Source organism: Chrysemys picta, chromosome 12 (assembly GCF_011386835.1).
Source record: "Chrysemys picta bellii isolate R12L10 chromosome 12, ASM1138683v2, whole genome shotgun sequence".
NCBI classification, from domain to species: Eukaryota; Metazoa; Chordata; order Testudines; family Emydidae; genus Chrysemys; species Chrysemys picta.
In genome coordinates, this window is record NC_088802.1 from 23547848 (window position 1) to 23571017 (window position 23170).

The 23170-nt window shown below is 58.3% G+C and overlaps 1 protein-coding gene and 1 pseudogene across 1 annotated transcript; both read right to left on the bottom strand.

Annotated features, from left to right (window-relative positions):
* Window positions 1–1813: 1813 nt before the first annotated feature.
* LOC135974751 (fibrinogen-like protein 1-like protein) lies at window positions 1814–6512 on the bottom strand (annotated as a pseudogene).
* A 6576-nt stretch (window positions 6513–13088) lies between these two features.
* On the bottom strand, window positions 13089–17847 carry LOC135974752 (fibrinogen-like protein 1-like protein). Its single transcript, XM_065563278.1, has 4 exons — window positions 17673–17847; window positions 16141–16284; window positions 15310–15372; window positions 13089–14176 (listed from the first exon to the last, which is right to left on the bottom strand). The coding sequence occupies exons 1-4, from the start codon at window positions 17674–17676 to the stop codon at window positions 13713–13715; spliced, it is 675 nt and encodes a 224-aa protein (XP_065419350.1). The 5' UTR covers window positions 17677–17847; the 3' UTR covers window positions 13089–13712.
* Between the last annotated feature and the right edge of the window lie 5323 nt (window positions 17848–23170).

Consider the following 23170-nt stretch of genomic DNA (forward strand, 5'->3'; position numbering starts at 1 on the left):
CCCCCCTGGGGACAAACACCCACAAAGATGGTTGGCCTGGAGGGGGTTTGGCTCCTGTAAGTTTTCAAGAGATGCTGGCAGGGCCGGACCGCAAACCACAGGCCAAGGGGCCACTGAGCACAATCACACGGTGACCACAGCCACAAGCTACTCCCCATCCCTCCTGGATGAATGTCGGGTGAGACACAGAGACAGCGCTTGGGAGCCACAAACGCTCTGCCAGCTGGGCAAAGCTGGGAATGTGACAACAAGACAACACACCTGCCTTCAGATGCTTTGGGTGGAAGTTCCTGATTGCATGGGTGGGTCCCGTTAAGACGTTCAGGTTGTGTATTTCCAGGGTGAGAACTGGGGCTGACAGGGCCAGCAGGCCGGTGAGGAGCAGGAGACGAGGGCACCGGGCAGCTGCTAAAGGGAAGAGCCGGTGAGAAGCTGGGAACACAAACCCGTCCTTCAGGAGCCGCGACTCCCAGTTCCCTCTGCCAGGACAGTGTCCCTGGAGCAGCCAGCTAAGAGCACGCTCCGCGGCTCCGCGCTCACAGCAGCCCAGAGGGGAGGGGAGCTGGGGAGCCAGGCGGGGCGATTGGGAACGTGGGGGCAAGGTGGTGACCGGGATAAGGGGAATTATGGGAGAGAAGAGCATTGGGGGAGGAGTGTCTGGAGGACTGGACCAGGGTTGTGGGGGAACCTGTGGTTCTGGGGAGCCCCCTGCATGGTTGCTTGAAGCTGCAGCCTCTGTTCCCTGGCACAGCCCTATGGGAAGCCCTAGTTGCCTTACTGTGGAGACAGTCACTGTTGCCCAGCCCAGATTCCCAGCTCAGGCCAATCCCACAGTCAGGCTCCCCCGTCCATCCCCCTACACACAGACATCCTCCCCACAGATTTCCAGAGCCCTGCTTAGCCCTGCCTGCCCCCACCCCTGCTCCGCCCATGGCCTGTCTCCCAGGGCCCAGCCCACACCCCGTGCTGCCCAGCCAGCATCCCTGGCTCACTGTGGCTCTGCAGGGCGCAGTGGGATCAGCCAATGCTGCTGAAGAGGGAAGATGAACATGCCCCTTTTCTGTTGGCAGCTTGCGTGTGAGCTCACGGCCTGGGAATGGGACTGGCATCAGTGCCAGGTGCGGCTCAGGAACAAAGAACAGGGATTTCGCTGGCCAGACCACTGTCTAACGTCCCAGGTCCCCATCCCCCCGTGTGCTCTGAGGGGAGTGTGAGAACCTGCCCGTGGCGACAGGCAGGGGCCGGCCAGGAGCCCCGGATTGGGAGGGAGCCGGGAGATTTCAAAGCATTTTCAAATGTTTCCTATGAAAGGATTGATCGGCACAAGCTGAATGATGGTGTTACACGGAGCAGCTCCACGGTGATGCCGAGGGAGGGGGCACTGATCCCTTCAGAAAACTGGGCCCTGCTGACTGCAGGGGCAGGACGGATGTAGAGATGAAGAGCCAGGCCCTGTGCTAGGTGGCATGGGAGCACCAGGGGCCTCTTTCCTCCCCTCCCCCTGTCTGTGCAGGAGTGGGGCAGGGTTCCTACCTTGGGCCCAGACAGCACTAGGGAAAGGGACCAGTCCTTGCACCAGGCCTGCGGGCCGCCATAGGGGCATTGTCCTCCGCCAAGGGGTGCGGCCAGACTCCTAGCTAACTAGTGTGCAAGCTGCCATGGGACCATGTGCTAGCTGGGGAAACAGGCTGCATTTTACCACACAAGCAGTGGGATGCATTCGGCCCAGTGGTCTGGGGCCTCCCCACCCGGTCCCTGCTGGCACATGGCTCCAGCCAGCAAGGTCCAACCCCACGAAGATGCCCTCGGCCCCAGCCCCTGGGCACCATTCTTTAATTTAAATGAAGTGCTGCAGAATCCAGGGACCTGGCCGCAGCATTTAGGCCCAGCGTGATACCCCATAGATGGGGGCTGCCACAGGATGCCCTGGTATGAGGCACCGCACTCCTGCTCCAGGAGTCTGCACGTGGCCAGGCAGAGCTGCGGGCAGAGCCTTCAGTCTCAGGCGAGGAGCGGCTCCGCCTGCAGTGGGAGTGGGATGGACGCTGCCTCCGCCCTACAGGCTCTCTGGATGTGGTCCGGAGGGCAGGGGGCCCAAGGACTCCTCTCTCCCAGCACTAAGGGCCCAAGTCTCTCCTCCCGCTCACATCCCCTCTTTCTCCTCCCCCAGAAAATCCCTCTGGCCCCAGTCTCTCCTCCTCCCCGCCCCAAATGGAAGGGCTGGTGGCCTGGAGATTTACTCTTGCAGACCCATCCCAGCAGCCCCGTATGCTCTGCCTGTGAACCTGGTAACGCCAGGCATGTTCTCCAGCAGCGTGGTGCCCATGGGAGCACCCGGAGAGACAGTGACAGCAGGGCACAGAATTACCATCTGCAGACCTCACTGCTTAGAAGTGTGTGTTTATTTCAAAGCCTGGATCCCGAGGCAGGGCCATGCAGAGGGTGTTTGAGAAGCTCCCGCCATGCTTGGGATTTCACCTTTCCAGTGACCTCTAGGCCTGCTCATCGCATCGCCGAGCTAAAATGACGCGGAAGAGTCACTCCAGCCGAACGCTGGTGCATGGGAGTCAGCCCAGCGGAGAAAGGCCCACTGGAAAAAAGCTCAGAAAGTCTGCAGGGAGGGAGAGGAGAAGGAAAGTGTCCCCGTTTCCTGGGTAACTCTGATACTTCCCCCAGCAAGGCCTGTGAAAGCGGGCGGGAGGTTTGGCCATGATACACTCTGACCCTTTTCCCTCCCTTCGTGGAGCAGGGGTTGGCCTCACTGCAGACAGGAGGGTGGGGAAGGGGGGACTAACAGTAGGACGCTGGTTTGATGAGGATGACGGAGGCTTGGCAGTTCCCACTACAGAAACTACCCCAAGTGATGCTCCCTTTGATGTTCAGTCGAACAGAATGACAAGCCGAGTACCACCAGCCCCCACCAGAGCTAGACACACAGTTCCCACTGGAAGTGTCCTGATCCAGGTCTTTAGCAGAGAACTTCATGTTGTCATGCATGGTGCTAGGATTGTATGAAGCCATGGCGTCCCCTGCAATCCCAGTGTAAGAGCCCAGCCTCAGCCTGTAGCCTTTGGACTCGTCTTCCAGACCGAAGAGGTTGTAGTCTGCGTATTTCATGGTGCCGGATGAATCGTGGATGACAAACCTGACCTGGTAGACCTTCTGCTTGGCGATCCGATAGATGTACTCCGTCCCCAACCAGTAGTCATCCTGCACGTTGCCAAAGCCGTACTTGTAGGTGCTCCAGGACTCAGCCCAGGTGATCTGTGTGTTGTGCCGGTTCCGCTGGAGAACCGTCCAGCCCTCACTGGTGCTGTTCAGCTCTCAGTAGACCTCGAATTGATGGAGTCCTGTGGGCTGGATGACAAAGACGCCACTGACCCTGTTCCAGGTTATCTCGCTGCAGTCCTTGGGCCAGGCTGTGGGCAAAACGAAACAAGTTGTCAAGAACAAAACGTCATGGAACAAAACCCCGCTAAGAGTTATGATCACAGTGGAGTTTCCATAAAAACTTTCCTTGGCCTCCTTCCCAACTCCTCCACCGAGGAATAGCAGCTGCATCTTGGCCAGATCAGGCTGCGCTGAGGAGTCCTGGAGGTGAGCTCTGGTCTCTAGCCTCGCGCCAGACTGATGTCCCCATAGCTGTGTCTGAGGGAATTCTCACCACTGGCACTCTGCTCCCAGATCTCTGCAGTGTGTGTGTGTGTGTGTGTGTGTGTCACCCCTGTGAGGGGGGACAATGCAAGCGGGACACACTTACCACTTACCCTGGGCTACCCGCATGTCACTGGCTCTGCTGCGCCGGAGGCTCCCTTTCCCCTGATCTGTGTGGGGAGGAGAGAGCCGAGTGACGTGAGGGCTTTACAGAGGATATTCCCAGCTCCACAGCTGGGCGTATTCTCAGCACATTCGCCTCCCTGTCCCTCCGCTGGCCCAGCTGTAGGCCTCAGTTATCGCTGGGCACTGGGGCGCCTCTCCCTGCTGGATTGCTCCAAACTCTGACACCCGCGGGGAGGCAGGAATTCACCCAGAATCCCTCCAGAGCAGAGACCCACCCTGGTACCCTCCTCAGCCTGGCCACAGCCCCGCGTCGCTGCCAAGAACCATCAGCAGGAGGGGGCCGGGCACCAGTCCCAGAGGCCTGATAGGCTCTGCCTGCATCGGGCACCAACAGGCTCCTTCCCTCTGGGCCAGGGCCCGTTCGCACATGCGCAGGGAGGCTCCCTGGGCCCAGCTCCCAGCCCTGAGCTCAGGCTCCCCTGGGCCCTGCTGTGTCCCTGCAGGGACAGCACATGTCTCTCCGACAGCCCCTTCTCGAAGGGTGGGAGAAGGGCTGGCAGCAGGCAGGAGAGGCAGGATTTCCTGCCAGCTCTCCAGCCAGCCAGGGCTCTGAGGGACGGGGCGGGAGGCCAGCTTCTCCTGTGTGCCCATCCCCAGCCAATCAGGGCTATGGCGGCAGGGCCAGTCCTCAAAGCACTGCTCCTGATCCATCCAGTGCGGGTGTCATGACTTCGACTAACCCAGACTCCCCTTAGCTGCTCTACCTGGCTCCTGGCCGCTGCCCTCCAGTCTGGCCCAAATGCAGCCACCAACCTCACCGCCCGCTCCCGTGGCTCTGCCCACACCACCCAGAGGCCGATTAAGGTTTATTGGGGAGCTGGGTACAAAGAACATTTGGTCTCCCCAGCTCCCCTCACCATGGGGTCCTGCCTCTTGGTCCTCCTCTTCCCCCACAAGGCTCCACTCCCAGGCCTGGCCGGAAGCTGGCCTGTGGTAAGAGCTGCCCAGGTAGCCCAAGTCACAGTGGGGAGGCCCGGACTCTCCACCTACCCTGGGGATACAGACTGTGGGCTGCTCTCAGGCTCCCTGGCCCCCACCCTGGGCAGGTGGAGGGGCCAGGGCTCCCCACAACTGGCCCCGGCTCCCTGGGCGCCTCTTACCACAGCCAGGCTCCAGCTTCCAGCCTGGCAGGGGACAGAGCCACAGGGGAAGAGGACAAGCGGGGCCACAGTTCTGGAGCCAGTGGCACCCTCACTTCTGCACAGGTTCCGGCGCTCCTGCAGGGGCCCCCAAATTGGCTGGCGCCCCTAGGCACGGGCCCTGTGGGCCTGTGCATTAATCTCCCATTGGTTCTGCCACCCTTTACTCATACGGATAACAGCACTTCAGCACCCCTGCACTCAACACTATCGTGAACTGTACCCAACAGCAGGGCCGGCTCTAGGTTTTTTGCCGCCCCAAGCAAAAAAATTTTTGGCTGCCCCCCGTCCCAGCCCTGGGCTCCTCGCTGCACCCCCCTGCTGTCCCAGCTTTGGGTTCTCCCCACCCCCTGCCGCCCCAGCTCTGGGCTCCCTCATTGCCCCCCACACACACCTCCTGCCGCCCCAGCCCTGGGCTCTCTCCTCCCCTCCCCCACCTGCACCTCCTTCCGCTGCAGCCCTGGGTCACTGGTAACTCGTTCCCACGGCAGGTCATTCAGCATGAATTTTACATGTGCACAGAACACAGACAGGATTGGTTCCCATATGGTTACAGAACTGCAGTAAAGTGGAACGATTTTCAGCTTGTGTGATTGGAGGATATCTGGATGCATATTATAAGACTGACATACATAAATGAGGAAAAGTTGAGGTGCCTTTATTATTCTTTTCTTCCACTCTTTCTTTCTATGGGGAATTTGCCAATGCAATATCACTGTCTTCCTTTTAAACAAACAAACAAACAAACGAACAAAAAGGCAATGGCTGTTGAAAATAGCAATTCCAGTCCTAATAACCACTGGGAAGCATTTCTTGCTCAGTTTTATCCTACTTTTTCTACAGCAAGTTACAGTGGATCAGTAGATTTGATTTGGGAGAAATGAAGTAACAGCTGCCCAAACTGAGCTTGAGCACTCCTGAATTTTGAGGTGTTCAAATCTGGAAGGCAGGTGCGGGGGGGAGCTGTGGCTCCGCAGGGGAGCACGGCAGCATGTATGCAGCAGTGTGTCTGGCACTGCGCGGAGCCAGACAGGCTGGTCTGAGTGGCATGATAAGGGGGCTGGGGGGTTGGATGGGGCGGAGGTTTGGGGGGGCAGTCAGGGGCAGGGAGAAGGGGGGGTTAGATGGGTCAGGGGTTGGGATGGCAGTCAGGGGACAGGCAGCGGTTGGATAGGCATGGGAGTCCCGGGAGTTTGTCAGGGGACAGGTAGGGGGTGGGGTCCTAGGGGGAAAGTTGGGGCGGTCTCAGGAGGGGGCAGTTGGGGACAAGGAGAAGGGAGGCTTAGATAGGGGGTGGGGTCCTGGGGGGCAGTTAGGGAGAGGGGTCCCGGGAGGGGGTGATCAGGGAACAGGGTGCAGGGGGGGTTGGATGGGTTGGGGTTTCTGTGGGGGGCAGTTGGAGGAGGTGGATGGTGGCGGGGGGGGCTACCCTCCCTGTGGACTGTCCTATTTTTTGAATGTTAAAATATGGTATCCCTACCCTTCAGAGTGCAGCTCTCCATTCATAGCAGGCTGCAGCATGAGGTCTTACCTCCCTCCCTCCCTCCCCCTCTTTCCTGTTGGTAGTGGCCAAAGGAATGCTGGGAAATGTAGTTCTTTCCCTGCTCCAGGGCTAGCTCTATAGGAAGGGAGCTAACCAAGGAACTACAGCTCCTAGGACCCCCTGTTGGTTCTCAGCTCCCAGGCTGGATCCCTGCCGCCCCTGCAAATGGGCTGCCCCAAGCACGTGCTTGCTTTGCTGGTGCCTAGAGCCGCCCCTGCCCAACAGCACCCAAAACGGATCCCTTTGGCAAAACAGCTCCATCGGCTCATTACCTTAGGGTTACCATACGTCCGGATTTTCCCGGACATGTTCGGCTTTTGGGGGCTCAAATCCCCATCCGGGGGGAAATCCCCAAAAACCGGACATGTCCGGGAAAATCAGGAGGGACGGAGGGCTCGGCAGTGCTCGGCCGGGGCCTCTGGGGCTGGGGTTGGTGGTGCGGGGCCGGGCCGGGGCCGGCGGTGCTCGGCAGGAGCCGGGGGTGCGGGGCCGGGGCCGGTGCGGTGCCGGGCAGGGGTCGCGGTGCCGTGCCGGGAGCCGGGGTCGCGGTGCGATGCCAGGAGCCGGGCGCACGGCCGGGCCAGGAGCCGGGGTTGCAGTACTGGGCCGGGGGCCGGGGTCGCGGGGCCGGGCCGGGAGCCGCGGCTCGGGGCGCGGTGCCGGGCCGGGAGCTGGGCCCGCAGTGCCGGGCGGGGGTCGCGGTGCCGTGCCGGGAGCCGAGGTTGCGAGGCCGTGCCGGGAGCCGGGCGCACGGTGCCGGGCGGGGGTCGCGGTGCCGTGCCGGGAGCCGGGGTTGCGGTGCCATGCCGGGAGCCGGGCGCGCGGCCGGGCCAGGAGCCGGGGTTGCAGTACCGGGCTGGGGGCCAGGCCCACGGGGCCAGGCCGGGAGCCGGGCCCGCGGTGCCGGGCGGGGGTCACGGTGCCATGCCGGTAGCCGGGGTCGTGGTGCCATGCCGGGAGCCCGGTGCGCGGCCGGGCCAGGAGCCGGGGTCGCAGTACTGGGCCGGGGGCCAGGCCCGTGGGGCCGGGGTCGCCGGGCCGGGAGCCGGGCCGGGGGCCGGGCCGGGGGCGCGGGGCCAGGCCGGGAGCCGGACCCGCGGTGCCGGGCGGGGGTCACGGTGCTGTGCCGGGATCCGGGGTTGCGGTGCCATGCCGGGAACCGGGCGCGTGGCTGGGCCAGGAGCCGGGGTCGCAGTACTGGGCCGGGGGCCGGGCTCACGGTGCCGGGCCGGGAGCCGGGTCGGGGGCGCGGTGCCGGGCCGGTAGCCAGGCCCGCAGTGCCGGGCGGGGGTCGCGGTGCCGTGCCGGGAGCCGGGGTTGCGAGGCCGTGCCGGGAGCCGGGCGCACGGTGCCGGGCGGGGGTCGTGGTTCCGTGCCGGGAGCCGGGGTTGCGGTGCCATGCCGGGAGCCGGGCGCGCGGCCGGGCCAGGAGCCGGGGTTGCAGTACCGGGCCGGGGGCCGGGCTCGCGGTGCCGGGCCGGGAGCCGGGCCCGCGGTGCCGGGCGGGGGTCGCGATGCCATGCCGGGAGCCGGGGTCGCGGTGCCATGCCGGGAGCCGGGCGCGCGGCCGGGCCAGGAGCCGGGGTCGCAGTACCGGGCTGGGAGTGGGAAGGGCCTGGCTGCCGGAGAGCACAGGGGACCTGAAACAGAGCAGGGCTGGGGATGGGCAAGAGGAGCTGGGGAGCTCCAGCTTGGCAATTCCCCAGGCAGAGGCTTGGTAAGGCCCAGGGTGGTACTGGGGCTGCAGAGGTGCCACCTGGGCATAGGCAGAAGCAGCTGATCCAACCCCCTTGGCAGCGATGAGTGGCCATGACAGATGCAGTCTTAGGGTTACCATATTTAAAAAATAAAAAAAGAGGACACTCCATGGGCCCGGCCCCGCCCCTTTCCCACCCCCGGCCCCGCCGCAACTCCGCCCCTTCCCCAAAGTCCCTGCCCTAACTCCCCCTCCTCCCTCCCAGCCACGCGAAAAGGGCTGCCCGAGCGCTACCGGCTTTACGGTTTGCCGGGCAGCCTCCAGACCCTGCGCCCCCGGCCGGAGCTTCCCCAGCGCAGCTGGAGCCCGGGAGGGGAAGCGCCCAGCTGGGGGCGCAGGGTCTGGAGGCTGACCGGCCAACCATGAAGCCGGTAGCGCTCGGGCTTTGGGCAACCCCTATGCCTCCGGACCCTGCGCCCCTGGCCGGGCAGTTCCTCTCCTGGGCTCCAGCTGCTCTGCTCCTCCCTGGACTCAGACTTCGGCTCTGTTTAACAGCCAAGCTGCCCGAGCCAGCGCTACCGGCTTCGGGCAGCCCCATGCCTCCGGACCCCAGCCGCCGGCCGGGCACTTCCCCTCCCCGGCTCCAGCTGCTCTGCTCCGACAGCTGGGGTCCGGAGGCAAGGGGGCTGCCCGAAGCCGGTAGCGCTGGCTCGGGCATCTTGGCTCTTAAACAGAGCCGAAGTCTGAGTCCGGGGAGGAGCAAAGCAGCCGCGGGAGGGGAAGTGCCCAGCCGGTATTTTTCCTGGACATGTTCAGCTTTTTGGCAATTCCCCCCGGACGGGGGTTTGATTGCCGAAAAGCCAGACATGTCTGGGAAAAACCGGACATGTGGTAACCCTATGCAGTCTGCCCCAGAGAAAGGGGGCTAGATGACGACTGGCAGTAGCCACTGAGGCAAGGTGGGCATGGGGGAGAGGGTTCCCCTGGGAAGGGAGAGCCAGAGTGTGGGGGCACTGCTTTGGGACAGCACCCCAAGGTAAGGGGCACTGGGGTCTGTGAGGGACATGGGGGCCTGAAGCAGGAGAGACACCGGCCAGCAGGAGGCGCTCCTAGTGCTGGAATTGAACTAATTCCTGGATGACCAGCAGGAGGCGCCGCGCCAGTGAGTCAGCGATCTGCTACATGGCCAAATAAACTAGTTCCTTTGAAGCAGTAAAACAAGAGTTCTGTGATTAAACCCCTCAGCCCCTTAGAAAGGCACAGCGGGGCGGGAGCCTGGAGGGACGAGGGGAGGGTAGTGCACGGAAGGAGGGGTCGTGTGGGCATCAATGCAGAACGGTCTAGTTAACGGCCCCTAAATGCACTTTCTGCACAGAACTACTGCAGCTTCTCAAGCCCCAAACTGCACAAAGTCTGGAAACGGACAATTCAGGGATTCAGCCAGTTCCCCCCGGTCACATCACCGGGGTCACTCCACAGGCTTAGCCTGGCTGCTCTGCCCTCTGGCCAGGCTGCCCTTTGGTCTGTGAACAGCCCTGGAAACGGGGTGGGATGCACGGCTGGACAAGGGACGTTTTTAGGAAGCTCTGCAGTGCAGGTTGCAGAGCAATGGGAGTTGAGGCAAGGAAACTAGTTGGACGTGTTGTCAGTTTCAGGGGACAAAGTTGAGTGGCCGGTGTCAGACTGCTGGAGTGGAAGGTCCTAGACCAGTGGGGCGGTGCTGGGTTCCTTTCATTGTCCGTCTCCAGACTTCCTGACGTTCGGTGTCCAAAGGCCTCATTGTTTTGTCCAGAAAATGTAGTATTGCTTTGGACGGTAGATGGCCCCACTGACACACGTTCAGCATTAACTTTTCTTACGGGTTGTGGGGAGGGATTGCTGAACAGTTTGCATTCCCTTCTCTAGAGAACAAACAAAGCAATTCCCAGCCCGGAGCAGAGCAGATCCATTCTCCTGTGTTTCTCTCTTGTGCTGTGTGTACATGAGCAAACGGCCTGTTCAGCTCTCATGCTGCCCCCTCTCCTGCCGTATTTGCCATTGCAACAAAGTTGACTTTTTCCCACAGAAAATTTTGCTTTCCCCGAAACCACATTTCTGATGGAAAAAGTTTTGCCCAGCTGGAGCAATTTCCTTGTGTGATGGTGCCCCCCCCCCAATGCTTTATGGAATGTGCTTATGAATGTATATATGACATAACTAGAATATGTTTTATGCTACATATGCCATGTAACATATCTCTGTAAAGGTTATGATCTACTGAACCTATTAATCCTCTTGGTGTGAATGTATCATTTTTGTACTTGAAGTTAGGAATATTGGCTGTATACTTGCTTGATTTTAACTAGCCTAGTAGAGCATTTGGTCAGCTTCCTGAGAAAAGTGCAAATTAGGTGCCCAATCAAAAACCACTTCAGCCAACAATGAACTTGAAGATACCAATCCACATCAGAGCCTTCCCAGGAATGTGGCTTGGCTGGTAAAAACTGACTCATGCATGGACATGTGACTTGCCCATGTGACTCCAGAACTCCATCTTGGAGCTGGACTTTGCATAGGAGAGAGGAGGGGGTCTCCACCCGCAAGAGAAAGTCTATTTAACCCCCTGGGAGACCCCTCCATTTTGTCTTCAGCTGGCTAAAGGGATAGCCTCTCCACACCCAATAATACCTGAAAGAGACTGGAACAAAGGACAGTAACTATAGGGAGTGTGAGTGATTGCTGGATCCAGACTAGAAGGACACTAGTCTGTAAAAAGGAGCATTCTGGAACTGGTGAGGTTTTTATCTGTACTCAGTTGTATTACTGTATTAGACTCAGACATGCGTGTTTTATTTTATTTTACTTGGTAATTCACTCTGTTCTGTCTGTTACTACTTGGAACCACTTAAATCCTACTTTCTGTATTTAATAAAATCACTTTTTCCTTATTAATTAACCCAGAGTATGTATTGATACCTGGGGGGGGGGGCAGCAAACAGCTGTGCATATCTCTCTATCAGTGTTATAGAGGGCAAACAATTTCTGAGTTTACCCTGTATAAGCAGGGGTGTGGAGAGGGGTCGAGGCAGGCAGGGACAGGGAGTGGGGTGGTTAGATGGGTCGGGGGTTCTGGGGGAGCTGTCAGGGGGGCAGGGGTGTGGAGAGGGGTCAAGGAGGCAGGGAGCAGAGGGGGTTGGATGGGTCAGGAGTTCTGGGGGTCCTGTCAGGGAGCAAGGAGCAGTTGGATAGGGCATGGGAGTCCCTGGGGTCTATCTGGGGGTAGGGGTGTGAATATGGGGTGGGGGTGTGGATAAGGGTCAGGGCAGTCAGGGGACAGGTACGGTCCTAGGGGGGCAGTTAGGGTGGGGGGTTCTCAGGAGGGGACAGTCGGGGGACAAGAAGCAGGGAGGCTAGATGGCGGTGGGATCCTAGGGGGCAGTTAGTGGCAGAGGTCCCAGGATGGCACAGTCAGGGGACAAGGAGTGGGGGGGTTGGGCGTTCTGAGCGGGGCAGTCAGGGGGTGGGAAGTGGGAGGGCGTGGATGGGGGCGGGGCAGGGCGGGGGCAGGGCTAGAGCGGGGCTCCCCCCCCGTCCTCTTTTTTGATTGTGGAAATATGGTAACCCTAGCAGACAGGCCCCAGGGTGTGGGGGGGATGAGCTCCCTATAGAGCAGCAGCAGCCGTGAGGGAGCAGGTAGGATCTCCGTGAGGTCGACTCCCGCTGTGGCCGGGGGTCGCTGCCTTTTGGAGCGCCGGGCAAGGAGGATGGGGAGGGCCTGGCTACTGGCTCGGCCGGAGATTGGCTGAGGTGAACAGGCTCGAGCTGCGTGCCCCAGCCACAGCCGCAGCCGCCCCAGCTCCACTCCCTGCAGAAGGATGACAAGACACCCTACCATGCCACCCTTCCTTCTGCGCTGCTGCTGACGGCAGCACTGCCTTCAGAGCTGGGTGCCCGGCCAGCAGCCGCCGCTCTCCAACTGCCCAGGCCTCCCCACACACATGGGTCCCACGGGCATGGACAGTCCCCTGACCACGGAGCCTTCCTGGACCATTGCACCCTGGGCGGTTGCCCACTCCCAAATCCAGCCCTGCTCATTGACTTTCAATGGGCTCTGTGCTCCTAAGTAACTCGTGACCTTTGGAAAATCCCTTCCCCCATTTTTGCTTGTTGCTATGTGAGTGTCCTACTGCGGCCAGCAAGCAACAGCCCTTACAGGAGACAGCCCCTGGGTCTGTGACCTCTTCACCGAAGCACATGGCCAGGCAAAGCTGGGGGCAGAGCCCTGATTCTCAGGCTGAGGAGCGGCTCCACCTGCTGTGGGAGTGGAATACACCCCGTGTCTGCCCCACAGGCTCTCTCTGGGTATTGTATCGACAGCAGGTAGCCCATAGTCTCCTCTCCCAGCATCCCAGTCTCTCCTCCCCCCAACGTGAGAAAGGACTGGTGGCCCAAGGAGTTACTCTTGGTGCAGTTGGCAGCAACGGGCCCATCCCAACAACCCTACACTAGGGCCTGATCCAACGCCCACTGAAGTCAATGGAAGATTGTCTGTTATCAACTGGCTTTGGACTAGGACCTACTTGCACACGTGGACAGTAATTCAAGGTACTGATTAAAGGGCCCCTCAGGCCAATGCTGCAGCTACCCAGATATCGTCAGACGTGCAGGCCTGGCTTTCAAATCCTGCTAGGCCATTGCCGAAAATTCCCTCACAGCAACCACAGACCCCTAAGACTGTGGGGCAAGGAACCCAGCCAGGTCTACCAGCCCAACTCCCCCAAGGCAGGACGGCTGAGAATACTGGGAATGGATCTACGCAGTACGGTGCCCACGAGAGCACAGCAGAGAGTAAGTGGCACGCAAAAGAAAGTTACCAACCGGGGCCACCACATTTAAAATGCCTTTTTAATGTGAAGCTTTAATCCCTGCTAATGAGCAGTAGAGCGGGTGTTTATAAAAACCCTTCTGTGTTTCTGGATTTCCCCACCCCTGTGACCTCTGGAACTGCCCATGAGTCTGAGAGCAAAAGACACTGAAAAGTCACTACGGATCCGAGGCATTTACTCTCCCCGGAGCTTCTACATCTGCATACTGCAGGTTTTGCAAATGATTCTTCTGATTACGAAAATCACTATGTCAAGTCAATGCAAAGCACAAGTGCCCAGCAGAGATTAGCTCGGAAAGTGCACGGAAGAAAAGAAAAGAGAAAGTTGCCCCATTTTGGATAAACATGATACTTCCCCCTCCGAGTTGGGTGTGAGGTTTGGCCATGACACACGCTGACCCTTTTCCCTCCCTTCGTGGAGCAGGGGTTGGCCTCACTGCAGACAGGAGGGTGGGGAAGGGGTGACTAACAGTAGGACGCTGGTTTGATGAGGATGGCGGAGGCTTGGCAGTTCCCACTACAGAAACTACCCCAAGTGATGCTCCCTTTGACGTTCAGTCGAACAGAATGACAAGCCGAGTACCACCAGCCCCCCTCATAGCTAGACGCACAGTTCCCACCGTAAGTGTCCTAATCCAGGTCTTTAGTGGAGAACTTCATGTTGTCATGCACGGTGGTAGGATTGTTTGAAGTCATGGCGTCCCCTGCAGTCCCAGTGTAAGAGCCCAGCCTCAGCCTGTAGCCTTTGGACTCGTCTTCCAGACCAAAGAGGTTGTAATCTGCGTATTTCATGGTGCTGGATGAATCGTGGATGACAAACCTGACCTGGTAGACGTTCTGCTTGGCGATCCGATAGATGTACTCCGTCCCCAGCCAGTAGTCATCCTGCACGTTGCCAAAGCCGTACTTGTAGGTGCTCCAGGACTCAGCCCAGGTGATCTGTGTGTCGTGCCGGTTCCGCTGGAGGACCGTCCAGCCCTCGCTGGTGCTGTTCAAGTCACAGTAAACGACAATCTGGTGGAATCCTGTGGGCTGGATGACGAAGACGCCACTGACCCTGTTCCAGGTTATCTCGCTGCAGTCCTTGGGCCAGACTGTGCACAAGAGAGAGATCGCTTTCACTAAACCCCGTGGAACAGAACCCTGCTCAGCTCTTCCCACCCTGGGTCAGTGAGAAAGGGCCCCTCCGGTGTGTCACAGACAGCAGTGTCTGCACTGACACCCCGCATGCTTTGCCAGCCCATTGTCAAAGAAGGGATGCAGACACTGAGCCCGAATCTGCTGGCACAGTCCTGTCACCCACTCCTGGGCAGTTTATTCTCTAACTAGCTACTTTGCACGTGCACACATAGGTTTCCCAGAAGACAAACAGGCCCCTGTTCATACTCTGCAGGGGTTTTCGGGGAGGTGTTTAACACGGCAGACATGATGCGTGGGACACTGCGAGCTAACAGCACCGTGTGTCCTGTGGGGTGACTGTATCTTACAGCAGCGGGTTCTGCACCCCCTCAGCTCTCAGCAAACTCCTGTGCCAAGGGCTCTCCAACAGGGCGTGTGTGCTGAGGCCACCGACACCAGCTGCAAGGGAAAGGAGGAGTCTGTGGAGTCAAAGGATCTTGCCACTCATCCCAAATTTTGGCTGCAAACTCCCCACACCTGCAGTAGTGAGGGACATGGCCCAGTGGGTCACAGCCCTGGGTCCTGGATCCCACACAGTCTATCAGTGGTGCCACTTTTCCTGCAGAAAGATCATGACCCAAAGCTTCTCCTCTGCAGGACACGTTACAGCCTGTGTGTATCAAGCCCTTTCCCCCACACCCTCCCACCCTCTGTCACCAGAGTTCCTGCTCCCAGGGGCCTGTATAATCCCTGGGGATTCCCCTATGGCCCGGTCAGACAATGCATCCCAATGCCTTGTTCTGCCCTGCAGGGAGAAGCTGTGTGAATAACTCTTGTTGTTCTTCATATCAGAGGGGTAGCCATGTTAGTCTCAATCTGTAAAAAGCAACAGAGGGTCCTGTGGCACTTTTAAGACTAACAGAAGTATTGGAGCATAAACTTTCGTGGGTGAATCTTGCGTCTGATGAAGTGGGCATTCACCCACCAAAGCTCATGCTCCAATACTTCTGTTAGTCTTAAAGGTGCCACAGGACTCTCTGTTGCTTCTTGTTGTTCTTGCATCTCATTTCTGCAAGGCGTGGATAGGTGAAGCGTGGGATACTCTTACCGTGGGCCTCTGGTAACTGCGGGTCACTGGCTCGGCTGTGCCGCAGGTTCCCTTTCCCCTGATCTGTAGGGACAGGAATTGGGAGATCCGCGTGACATGAGGGGTTTTCAGAGACTCCCAAGCACCAGAGAGTGTTAGCAGTGCATTCGCCTCCCCTTCTCCGTGTCCCTGAAACCCTCATCCAGGACAAACCGTTCTTCTGCCCACACTTCTGTAAACCCCCCTCACCGCTCTACCTGACTTCCGTCTGCTCCTCTCCAGTCTGGCCCAAATGCAGCCACCAAACTCACCGCCCGCTCCCGTGGCTCTGCCCACACCAACTTGTGCTTTCCAGTCCCTTCCCTGGCTCTGCAGCTCCTCCTGCAGCAGCTTCCAGCCCCCGCGCCTCCCCTCCAGCTCTGCACAGCCCTGCCCTGCCTAGCTCGAGCTCTGTGTTAATTCTGCACCAGTCGCCCTGCTGCCCGAGCACCCCCATCTCATCCCCTCTGCCCCTGCCTGGCTCGGGCCCACGCTGCACCAGTTCACTCCTCCGCGCCCCCTCTGCTGCCCAAGGCAACCAGCACCTCCTGGCTTTGTCCCATGCTGCTCCCTGCACTGCAATGGGCCAGCCCCTGTGCCCCTCCGAACTTCCCTCCCTCCCTCCCCTCCCTCAAACCACCAAAGAGCTCAGCGTGGTTTGAATAGAGAGCTACGGTTGGATTGTAATTTCTCCCAGTGGCTTCAGGCCTCCATAATCCCCAGGCAGCCAGTGAGTGACGTCCTGGGGCCCCAGGGCTGGCAGGGATCCCTAGGGCCAGAGGGGAGGGCTATAGAAGCAGACACATGACACACCTGCCTTCAGGTGCTTTGGGTGGATGTTCCGGATTGCATGGGTGGGTCCCTTTAAGATGTTCAGGTTGTGTATTTCCAGGGTGAGAACTGGGGCTGACAGGGCCAGCAGGCCGGCGAGGAGCAGGAGACGAGGGCACCGGGGAGCTGCAAAAGGGAAGAGCCGGTGAGAAGCTGGGAACACAAACCCGCCCTTCAGGAGCCGCGACTCCCAGTTCCCTCTGCCCGGGAACAGCACAACCGAGAGCTGGGACTGCTGGACCCTCCCGCCTCGCCCAGCACAGCCTGGCACTGCCGCCCTCACTCATCAGTCTGGCTGGGCAGCCGGCCACCGGCCAGGCATGCACGGGGCAGAGAGGAGACGCTAGGAACCGGCCCCGTTGGGACAGAGACTCCCAGGAGGGGGGCGGGTGCTGAGGAGTTTGGGACTCGCCCTGGAGAAATGTTCCCGCCCCACAGAGACACTCCTGTGCCATGGAAATAACCGGGCAGGGAAGGGCGGGAGAGTAGGTGAGAGAAAGGGAAAATGGAGATTGGGGCTGGGGGGGCACTGAGAGCCCTGGGAAGGCCTGAAGGGTGGGTAATGAGAGCCCCACGGACAGGGGGGTGGGGGGTATGGCCACAGAGCCGCAGGGAGGGGAACCCTGAGGTGTGGGGGCTGGGTGGGTACTGGGAGTTCCTCCTGAAGGGACGGGGGTTGGCCAAGGTCACTCAGCCACGGGGTGTGGGAGGGGGACAGGCTGAGGACACTCAGAGCCCCAGGAAGTGGGGGGGGGGGGCTGAGGGGAGGGACTGGCCAGGGGCACTCAGACCTCGGGGGAGGGGCTGTCCGGGGGGGGCACTCACAGCCCCAGGAGGTGGGTGGGGGAGGGGCACACAGGATTTCAGGAATTCCCTGGCAGTGAAGAGCTGCTGGCGGCAGGGAGGAGCCAGCCGTGACAATCCTCACTTGGGATCCCTGGCTGGGCTAGTGGCTATGGGGGCCCGTGGCCCAGCTGCAGCGGAAGGTCACCTGAAGGAAATGCCTCGGCCTCCAGCTAGGAAGGGCCTGGGCCAGACAATGACCCACCGCGCAGTGTCCCAGTTCCCTGCCCCCCACCTGCGGGGCACGGCCCCTCCTCTGTAGGGAGGTTGGCATGTACCTTAGTGCTGCTTCCTCCATCCCCAAAGGCCTCTCCCAGCCAGTCTCTGGCAACCCCTGCCGTTCAGTACGCACATTACCCTGCTGTGACATACCGGGGGGGGAACTCCTTGGGGATGGGGGGGCTGTCACACAGCTGAGCAATTTAACCCAGCTGGGCTGGGGTGACTGTCTCCCTGGAGCTGGGGTCTCAGACCAGGTGTCTCTCTGCCCTTCCCCCCAGTTGCCCCCGGGCAAGGTGGGAGCGCCCCACGTTGCGTTCCAGCCCCACATTCACACCCACAAGTGCTGGTGGGTTCCAATCCCAGCTGAACACGCCCACCCGGCCCTAGTGCGGAGCAGAAGGGCCCAGCGCTGCCCCACAGACCCTCTGGCTCTCCGAGCCCGCTCTTACCCATCACCGCAGCACGTCTGGCCCAGGCTGAACGCTGCTGCTCTGTGCAGAGAGGCTGGCACTTCTCGCTCCTGCTGTACGAGGGACAGGTGCTGCTACCGACTGATCCCCCTAACCCCCGCCCTGCTGCGCTCTGGGGATGCTGCCCTGCTGTGGAGCTCTCAGGTGTCTTGAACTGGAATTTGTTTGGAGAGAAACTGCTAAGGAGCCTTATCAGCTGCGAGCAGAGAGTACCTGGGAGCCTGCCTGGGTCGGGCGGGTCTGGTACAGCCTCCCCCAGATAAGGCTCTTCCCTGGACCTGCCACCCATTGGAATCTGGAACGATTCCCTCCGAGGTAACACCCGGGGCAGCCAGGGAAGGGCAGGGCACGGCCTGCTCCCCGGGAGCGTTAGGGCTTTCAGGAGTCAGAGGTGTCAGCGGAGCAGGTTGTACGTTAAAGCAGCGAAGGCAGTTGGGGGGCAGAGGAATTGGGTGCTTTGCCATTGCACTTGATCAGCTCAATTTGAAAATTCTTTCAAAGGAAATCCAGATGTATACATCTGACTGGGGTACATGTACACACATACACATGCACACTCACATGTGCACACACTCATGTGCACATGCATGTACACATACACACGCACACTCACATGTGCACACACTCATGTGCACATACACGTACACACATACGCACATGTACACATACATATATATACAGACGTACACATACACGCACATACGCTGTCCCTGGAGCGCCCCAGGATGCGACTGACGGGGTGGCTGGCTATTATGGAGGCAGAAGGGGGTTGGGAGAAAATAATCAAGAAGAACTTTTGCTGAAAATGCAAACCTAAGCTGGAAATCTGTGCAGGGCTGGGCTCAGATCTTTTGAGCTGCTCTTATTAAAAGTGGTCCTGTACTTCCTGGTTTGCGTCGGACCCAGGCAGGAGACTGGGCTGCTGTCAGCTGTAGAAGCCATTGGAATGAGCCAGGTCGGAATGAGCCAGGCCCTCAGAGCCTTCTGCCACCAATCGCCCCAGCAGTCACTGATCCACACCAAACCACGTCCTTCCAGTCAGGCAGTTTCATATGCACACGTCAAACCCTTGGTTTGCCACTCAGACACCACGGTGATGGGCACAGTAAGGACCGAGAGACGCTAAACAGGCAGACAGACAAGGAAATAGTGGCCCTGCCTACAGGTGTGTGTGTGGTGCAAACGGATGAACACCAGTTGCTGGCTGAAGGCACAACCTTAATTCCCACATCTCCTGTCTGTCAGCTATCGTTCGCTAGGCAGCCTGAGCTCCGATTTCTAACGCAGCGTTTTGCTCTGGCCTATTGTGGTTCTCATGTCCGGGGGAGCCTTGGCCCCTGGTATCAGGAGCGGTGCAAAGGAGGCTGCTTTTCAAAGGTCCTTAAGTAGGGTTGTCAACTTTCTTCTTGCACAAAACCAAATGCCCTTGACCTAACCCCTTTCATGCCCTTCCTCAAGGCCCCACCCGAACTCACTCCAGCCCAGCCCACCTCACTCAGTCGCTCGCTCTCACACCCTCACTCACTTTCACTGGGCTGGGGCTGGGGGTTGGAGTGCAGGGAGTGGTGAGGGCTCCGGTGGGGATGCGGGCTCTGGGATTGGGCTGGAGATTAGGGGTTTGGGGTGCCAGAGGGGGATCCGGGCTGGGGCAGAGGGTTGGAGTGCGGACTCTGGGAGGGAGTTTGGGTGCGGGAGTGGGCTCAGGGCTGGGGTAGGGGATTGGGGTGCGAGTGGGGGTGTGGGGTCTGGGAGGGATTAGGGTACAGGAGGGGGTTCCGACCTGGGGCAGGGGGTTGGGGTGCCGGGTGTGAGGACTGGGAGGGAATTTGGGTGTGGGAGGGGGTTCCGACCTGGGGCAGGGTTTCTGGGTGCGAGCTCCGGCCAGGCGGCGCTTACCTAAGCCAGCTCCTGGTCAATGGCACACCGGTGCTAATGCAGGCTCCTGACCCCTGGTCTCCCTCCGCTGGCAGGGTCTGAGCAAGGCCTGCCCAGAGAACATGGATGACGAGCTCTCGATCCTGCTGACAGCACCCCCCAGCACAGACGAACTCCAGCACATCTTGGAGGTGAGCAGAATGGGGAGGGGCAGCAGGGGTTTTACCTTAGCCCTGGGGACTCCTAGAAAGAAGAGACTGGAAAATCCATGTTTCTATTCGATCCTTCCGAGTATGCATTCGTGATATAAACTCACTGGGTGACCTTGGGGTAACTCACTTCCCCCTTACGGCATCAGTCTTCTCCACTATCAAATCTACACTGGGGAAGAAGGACAGAAGCCCCGACAATCACCTTCACCTCTGGGTGTCTGGTCCTGGGAGCCGAAACCAACTGGACTATCTGCCCCATCTCCTAAACTGCCCTGTCTTTCCCTCCTAGGGCCTTGTCCTTAATGCTCAGCCTGGCCCCTTCCCAGCTTGTCCCTGACCTTTGAAGGACTCTCCAAGCCCCTCCCATGCCTGCTTCCCTTGGGGTCTCTCTCCTGGCTGAGCAGAGGCTGCCCTTCTATCTCTCAGCAGGCCTGGGTCCTAGTCACAGGCTGCGTCTTGTCACGTGACCCCCACACTTATTCCCTTCACCCTAGGGAGCTGCATCACCTGGACCAGGTGCAGTTGAGCTCCAACATCTTTCCTGGCCATCTCACCCTGGGACAGGTTGAAACTGGTAACCTGTGGTAACAGTAACTGGTTGTTCCCAAAGGTGCTGAAGACACAATGGAAGAGGAAATCCTTTGGCCTGGATTGAAATTATTCTGACTAAAAGCGAATGAGAGAAAATAGGTCCAGAGTTCTCTTCCTAGCAGCAGAAAATGTAGCGATTGATATAGGTTCAGGTCAGAAAGGACCATTATGTGCATCTAGTCGCCCCTCCTGTATAACTCAGGGCCTAGAATGTCACCAAGTGGTTCCTTCAGCCAACCATAGCATGGGACTGAGCCAGAGCACGTCTTTTGGAACGACATCCACATGCAGGAGAGCCAGCTGGCTACCAGAAAATCTCTCTTCTGCAGTGACGTGGGGTTAAGGGACACAGGGGAAAAGACATGGAGGCTGTGACTAAACTTAGAGCAGCAAGGCCAGGAAAACCAGGGTTAGATCCCAGGCCTGGCTATCAGATCTGCTGTTTTCTATTCCTGGCTTTGGGACCATGAGCGAGTCTCTGCACCGCTGGGTGCCACGGTTTCCCCAGCTATCAAATGGAGCTAATCAAGGTTTTGTTTGTTCTCCCCATTTTACAGGGTGGGAAACCGAGACACAGTTGGGACCTGTCTACACTACAGGTCTGTCGTGCGTTTGTAATCTGCTGACCCCCACAGAGCCTATGGACAACACAGCTCCTAAAGGTATGTTTGTTCTGTGCTTATCCCCTATGTACCAGCAGGGCTGGACAGCATTTCTCACTGTGATGTGGGGAGCAGGTCCTGGGTACTAAGGGTCTGAAGAAGCTCTCAAGGACTAATTTTTTAAAAATAATTGTTATCAATGAATTGAGAGAAAACATACAATCACTGCGGATAAGATTGGGGGGTGACAAAATACAGGCAGAGTGGTAATTCCTGATGGGGAGAGGGCAGTGATACAGAGCGATCTGGCTCATTCGGCCAGCTGGACCCATTCAAAGAAAACAAATTTGAGCAGAGCCCAATGCAAGGTCCTATACGTGGCAACAAAGCACGCCGGCCACACCTCCAGAATGGGGACGTGTATCCAGGAAAGCAGTGACTCTGAAAAGGATTTAGGGGCCAGAGTGGAGAAGCCACTCAACATGAGCTCCCAGTGCGATGCTGTGGTGAACAGGGCTAAAGCCATCATTAGACGAAGGAGCAGAGCCGTGAGTAGGATAGGGAGGTGACACAGCAGCAGTGAGACTGCTATTGGAATACTGCCTCCAGTGTTGGTGTCCTCCTTTGAAAAAGATGGTCCTAGAAATTGGAGCTGGGCAGCAAAGAGCCACCAAATGTTCTGAGGGCTGGAGAAAAATGCCTTCTAGTGAGCTATTGAAAGAGGTCAACCTGTTTAGCTTATCAAAAGAAGATTGAAGGGGACTTCATTGAAGTGTTGAAGTGCCTTAATGGAGAGAAAATACTGGGTATTAAAGGGCTCTCTAGTCTAGCAGAGAAAGGCAGAACAAGACCCAATGGCTGGAAGGTGAAAAGAGACAAATTCCTATGACAAATAAGGCACAAATATTCAACAGCGAGGATGATTGAACACAGGAAGAAGCTACCAAGGAAAGTGGTGGGTTCTCCATCTCTTGATTTCATTAATAAAGACTAGATGCCTTTCCGGAATGTGTTTGCCCCAAAAGTAGCTATTGTGGTGGACAGGAGGCCTGTGATATGCAGGGGGTCAGATTAGATGCTCTAACTGTCTCTTCTGCCCATAAAGTCTACTCATTTCTGAGAAACCGAGTGTAGCATTGGGAGCAGCCTCTGCTGTTTTACTGTCTAGCCGGCTTGCTTCCTAGAATGAACACTCATTGAGTGGGGTGATCCACAGGGAGTAGCTCAAACCTCCAAAGTGTCTGCCCTGTGGCAGGACATTAGCACTGCAGGGGAGGGGTGGGTGTGGCAGTGACATCACAAAGGACTTTTTCAGGACCTCAGCCTATTGGCCAAAGGTGCAGGGAAGGTGGTGACCTCACAGAGAGATGCTGACATCAGCCAGGCAGGACAGGGGCGCAGGGCCAGGGAAACCTCAGAAACCCCTGTGGCTTTGCTTCAGCAAGTCTCCTTCTCGAGATCTCTCTTTGAGGTCTGAGAGAGTATTTGGGTTCATGTATGTGACCACCAGGAGGAACCTCTTTTGAGTTTTCTCCTTTCTTTTTCCTGATTTCACTAGAAAACTGACGTCCCTGTTTAGAAGGTAAGAGCCTCCGAGAGGTTTGGAACCTGTTCAGTCTGCTGCATCTGGTGCCAGCTGAATTTTAGGCATGGAAAACACTAGCTTAAGGTGGCCAAATTTTATTCCCCACCTGGGATTTTGTCCCTTAGAATCTCTGGGGACATTAAGGTTTGTCCTTTTTCTTTTACCTTTTCCTCCATCCCTCCCTCTTTTCTCTTCATCTCTTACTACTTTTGTCCTTTCCCTGTTCCCCTCCCACCACCAGGAGGGGTGTGTCTGTGTCGTGGGAGGTGCGCTACAACTCCCATTGTGGGAGGTCCACCGAAAAATGTGGGGCTGAAATAGTGCTCAGACAGTGATCCCCAGCGGTGACCTGGGCCATCCTTTGGGCTCTCTGGTGAGAACCCTCATCCTCCCGCCCCTCGGTCTCTACCCTGATTGGCTGAGCAGGGGGTTATTGACAGGGAGGAGACTCAGGTCCCTGTTGTTTTCTTTTAAGACCAAGTAAATAGTCATAACCAGTCATATGTTTGACAAATTTTGCTGCTTCTCTGCAGTTCATTATTTTCTCTACCATTCCAGTTCTCCTAAAATACTTGCTGAATAATTACTATGAACTCTTGCTGGTCTGGAACT

Coding starts and splice junctions, on each gene's coding strand:
- LOC135974752 (XM_065563278.1), bottom strand. Junction 15,373..16,140: donor CCCAAAGCACCTGAAGGCAG/GTGTGTCATGTG, acceptor CTGTCCCTACAG/ATCAGGGGAAAGGGAACCTG. Junction 14,177..15,309: donor GCAGTTACCAGAGGCCCACG/GTAAGAGTATCC, acceptor TCTTGTGCACAG/TCTGGCCCAAGGACTGCAGC.